This window comes from Vigna radiata, unplaced genomic scaffold (assembly GCF_000741045.1).
Source record: "Vigna radiata var. radiata cultivar VC1973A unplaced genomic scaffold, Vradiata_ver6 scaffold_348, whole genome shotgun sequence".
In the NCBI taxonomy this organism is placed as follows: domain Eukaryota; kingdom Viridiplantae; phylum Streptophyta; class Magnoliopsida; order Fabales; family Fabaceae; genus Vigna; species Vigna radiata.
In genome coordinates, this window is record NW_014541985.1 from 137,534 (window position 1) to 142,725 (window position 5,192).

Consider the following 5,192-nt stretch of genomic DNA (forward strand, 5'->3'; position numbering starts at 1 on the left):
ATATAATATGTACATACATACATACATTTTCTAAGAGGAAGTAAATAGGATATGAAATTCACCAAAGTTTTGTGATTTTAAAAATTTGAATTAAATAAATAACTATAATTATTTTTGTACGATATGCTATTTGGGCCGAGCGGTTACGATTAGTAGCCGAACGGTCCTAAACGGTTAATGGGCCTTACTCATATTAATGATGGGTCATTATCGTTTTCATTATTGGGCCGACGGCCCATCATGAGGATATAATCCATCGCAATTATATCTTAACAAATATTAGAAGTATCAGATAAGATCAAATAAGATCTAAACAACCGGATATTCAGGTATAGCTGTTTATATTATATTCTGTTTATATTTGATAACAATCTATATATACAGGGCTGGAACCACAAACCAGGTACGCTCTCTCTCATGCTATTTTGCTCTACAGTATACTTGCGATCCTTGATATAATTCATTCTGAATTAGCTGAGTGATTTCACTCTATATTCTCATACTGAGAATACTTAGCCTTGCACTCAAGGCTCTTCACTGTTAACCCTAACTTGGGCGTCGGAGTGCCATTGCAGGTACCTCCCCCTTCGGTCAAAGCTTGGAGATTCCGGACGGTTGAAGATTGAAGGAAAGCGGACGTTCAACTCACGAAGTAAGGTGCATCAGTCTACTTAATCAACGTAAAGCGGGAGTGCCACATCATCCAGGTCAGTTCATTCGGTCCCCAAAATATTCGTACCGAAACATTTTGGCGCCCACCGTGGGGCCCGAAAGGACAAGACTCCCAATGGTGACCACAAGAGGCATGGAGAATCCATATCCAATTCAGATGATAAGAGACCTGCAAGCACAGCTAGAAGAACAAGCCCGAATTATTGCAACTTTACAGCAAGAATTACAACAGAAGAAAACCGATGATGCCGAACGCAGCAAAGAAAAACAACACGACCGGGAGACATCAGAAGATAGTCAGAATCATAATCCGCCTCCTCCCCCCCGGTCCCCAGACTTCTTGCCGTTCACTGATGCCATCATGCAGGCCCCTATGCCCGACCGACCTCCACCTCAGGTTGAGAAGTTTGACGGCACGACGAATCCAGATCATCATTTGCGGAATTTCATTGATTCTATGGCCTTTTACACTCAAAGTGACCCAGTAAAATGTCGGGCATTCTCCCTGTCGCTGAGGGGAGAAGCCCTAGAGTGGTATTACACCCTTCCACCCAATTCGGTGGATAGTTTCCGCACGCTAACAAGCATGTTCAAAAAGCAATATTCCACCAACCGGTATGAGGAGGTTACTGTTGCCGAGCCAGTTAATCTCAGACAGGGGAAAGACGAAACTCTCAGAGCCTTCATGCACCAATACAACCATGCCGCCCGGAGGATAAAAGGGGCCAGTCCCGAATTCATCATCGACAGTCTACCCAACTGCCTAAAAGCAGGATTCGTCTCTGAAAGCTTATATGCCGAGTTACCCAATACGTTGGAGGAGCTGCAAGAAAAAATGGCCAAATTTATCAAAATGGAGGATCAGAGGATTTTCCGGAAGCAACAACACGAGGAACATCCGGTAAATGGTAACAAAAAGGAAGGGAAGCGACGAGTCGAGAACGTCCGGGAACAGAAGCCAATGGTGAATCTAAACCCTAGATATGACTGCTATGCACATCTTACAGCCCCTAGAGAAAAGGTGTTGGAAAGAGCTCTACAATCGAACCTGATCTTTCAAAGAAGAAAATTTCCACCAAAAAACGTGGATACGGCGCAGATATGCCGAATCCATAATTGAGGGGGACATACTACTGAAGGATGCCAAACTCTTAAAGATGAATTGGAGAAGTTAATCCGTGCCGGACACCATCGAGAATTCGTCAAGGAGGATTCTGGCCGCGCGGGACATTCTCCCAGAAAAACACGAAGAAGCCCAGAACAAGCAAAACGGAAGGGTAACCATTCACGCGACCGTTCTCGAAGTCCCCCGAGCCACAGAACTCGCAGTCGACCTAGAGAGCGAGATCCCATTGTCAAAGGCAAGGTTGATACCATCTTAGGCGGTTTTGCTAGAGGAGGTGCTTCATCCTCAGCCCGGAAGAGACATTTGAGAAGTCTGCGCAGAGTACACTCAGTGGTACGCAATCCAATGTCAATGCTTGACATAACCTTCACAAATAGGGATTTTCACGCACCAGATCCTGATCAAGATGATCCCATGGTCATCGCAGCCCCCATTGCACAATACGATGTGAGTAAGGTCCTTGTTGATCAAGGCAGTTCAGTCAATATATTATACCGGACAACCTTTAGAAGAATGGAAATCGGAGAAGATATAATTGCTCTGTTTAACGAGCAAATTGTTGGTTTTGCTGGAGAAAGAGTAGACACCCGGGGATATCTCGACTTACGAACCCGCCTAGGGTCCAACGATGATGGTAAAGAGCTCAGAGTTCGCTTCTTGCTGGTAGAAGCGAACGCGTCCTATAATGCACTTTTAGGACGCCCTTGCCTAAATGCTTTTGGGACGATCGTGTCAACCCCACATTTGGCAATGAAATTTCTTACAGACAGAGGAAATATATGCACCGTCCGGACAAATCAGAAAACCGCCCGCCAATGCTACGTAGCGGGCTTAAAGGTGACACCTTACAGAAGAGATAACCGTACTGAGGCGATCCTGATTGATCTTGATCCCAGGACCAATACGGACGAGCGAATACAACCTCAAGGCGAGATAAAGCCTTTCATAGTGGGCATAAATGAACAACAAACTACTTCCATCGGGGACAGCCTTCAGCCGTTAGAAGAAAACGCATTGAAGGAGTTATTAAAAGGCAACAACGACTTGTTCGCCTAGAGCGCGTCTGATATGCCTGGAATCCATCCCAGCGTCATCGCAAACAAACTGTCCATATTCCGAGAGGCCCGACCGGCCTCCCAAAAGAAACGAAGGTTCGGTGATGAAAAGCGGACGGCTATTCGAAGTGAGGTAGATAAGCTCCTCGAGGCGGGATTTATACGAGAATTGACCTATACTACATGGTTATCTAATGTAGTCATGGTAAAAAAAGGCAAATGGACAGTGGAGGATGTGTGTGGACTTCACAGATCTCAATAAAGCATGCCCCAAGGATTCTTATCCTCTCCCCAATATTGACCGTTTGGTAGACGGAGCGTCCGGGCACACCGTTCTAAGTTTTCTGGATGCCTACTCGGGGTATAATCAAATTCCGATGCACGCCCCAGATAGAGAAAAGACGGCCTTTATCACAGAGCAGGCAAATTACAGCTTTGAGGTCATGCCGTTCGGACTCAAGAACGCGGGCGCCACTTATCAACACCTAATTGATAAAGTCTTCCATAATCAGATAGGCCGTTGCATGGAAGTATATGTTGATGATATGGTAATTCGCAGCCACACTCATCAACAACATCTTAAAGATTTGGAAGAAGTCTTTCAACAACTCAAACACTACAACATGCGTCTAAATCCTAATAAATGCACTTTCGGGGTGTCCGCAGGAAAGTTCTTAGGTTTCATGTTAACCTATCGAGGAATAGAGGCGAATCCAGACAAGTGTAGGGCGATACTGGAGATGCAAAGTCCTACTAAGCTGAAGGATGTCCAATGCTTAGTCGGACGTCTAACGGCCCTATCACGATTCATACCGAAGCTTTCTGATCATATCAGACCTATCCTGAAAAACATGAAAAAGGACGTACCTCGGCACTGGGATAACGACTGCGAAGAGGCCTTCTCTAAAGTAAAACGCATTCTGACCAGTCCACCTATCATGGCCCGTCCAACTGAGGGGTTCAATTTACAACTTTACTTGGTTGCGTCCAGCCAGTCGATAAGCGCAGCTCTCATCCAGGAAAATCCTGACTTTAAGCTGATATATTTTACCAGCCGAACTTTGCAAGGGCCAGAAGAAAGATATTCTCATGTAGAACAAGTGGCGCTAGCCTTGCTCACAGCAGCACGCGTATTTTCAAAGTCATCAGGTGGTCGTCTGGACAAATCATTCGATTGCTAAGATTCTTAGGAAGCCTGACTTGGCTGGAAGGATTGTAGCCTGGGCGATCGAGCTGTCTGAGTTCGGTTTACAATATGAACCACAAGGTTCCGTTAAAGGTCAACACCTAGCTGACTTTATCGCCAAAGCATACCGTCCGGAGGAACCCAACATTTGGCATCTTAATGTAGATGGGTCTTCTGACAGAAGAGGAGGAGGAGTCAGCATTGTGTTAGAAGGACTGGACGGCCTACTAATCGAACAGGCGGGAGAACAACTTTAACTTCCAACTCAGCAATAACCAGGCAAAATATGAAGCTCTCATTAGCGACTTATTGTTGGCTAAAGAGTTGGAAGTCAATCATCTGGAGTGCAGAATGGACTCTCAACTAGTAGTGGGACAGCTTAACGGAACTTTTCAGGTCAAAGACGATCATTTGCTACGCTATTATCACAAGGTCAGTGATTTAATCAAATCATTCACCAGTTTCTCTGTGACCCACATACCCCGATCACAAAATTCCCGGGCGGACCTGTTGTCAAAGTTAACTCATTCCCGAGAAAAGTCTCAACTATCTTCGGTGATCAAAACTACACTGCATAAGCCCTTGTTGGAAGCATGTGCCGCTAACGTGACCACACCACGAAATGATTGGCGACAAGATATAATACAACTGATGATCCAACAAGAACAGGGAGGACGACTCAATAACCTTGATTCTAAATGAATCGCCCGTTACATGTTTGTGGGTGACGACTTGTACCGACGCGATTACACTACCCCATTGCTAAAGTGTTTATCCGACGAAGAAGCAAAGTACGTTATGCAAGAGTTACATCATGGAGTTTGCGGTTCACATTCAAGAAAAAGGATGTTGAAGGCCAAAGTTCTAAGAGCCGGTTTTTACTGGCCCTCTATGGAACAAGATTGTGCGACATTGTACAGAAATGTATCTCCTGCCAGTCACATGGACATAATTTACGAATTCCTCCCTCGGAACTACATGAAATCATCTCCCCGTGGCCCTTCGCGCAGTGGGGGATGGATATAGCCAAACCTCTGCCGGTCGGCAAAGCACAATGCAAATACCTCTTGGTCGCAGTCGATTACTTCACCAAATGGATTGAAGCAGAGACCCTCGCAATAACAAGTGCTCAAAAGGTACAGAGTTTTATCTG

The 5,192-nt window shown here is 45.3% G+C and overlaps 1 protein-coding gene across 1 annotated transcript; it reads left to right on the plus strand.

Moving 5' to 3' along the window:
- Positions 1–787: 787 nt before the first annotated feature.
- LOC106778739 lies at positions 788–2,854 on the plus strand. Its single transcript, XM_014666726.1, has 2 exons — positions 788–1,580; positions 1,812–2,854. The coding sequence occupies exons 1-2, from the start codon at positions 788–790 to the stop codon at positions 2,852–2,854; spliced, it is 1,836 nt and encodes a 611-aa protein (XP_014522212.1).
- Positions 2,855–5,192: the final 2,338 nt, after the last annotated feature.

What these genes read in the sequence shown, in the direction of transcription:
- LOC106778739 (XM_014666726.1), top strand. Translation starts at nt 788, where the DNA reads ATGGTGACCACAAGAGGCATGGAGAATCCATATCCAATTCAGATGATA. An exon ending in CGAGGAACATCCGGTAAATG is followed by an intron (nt 1,581 to 1,811) that starts GTAACAAAAAGG and finishes ATACTACTGAAG; the next exon opens with GATGCCAAACTCTTAAAGAT.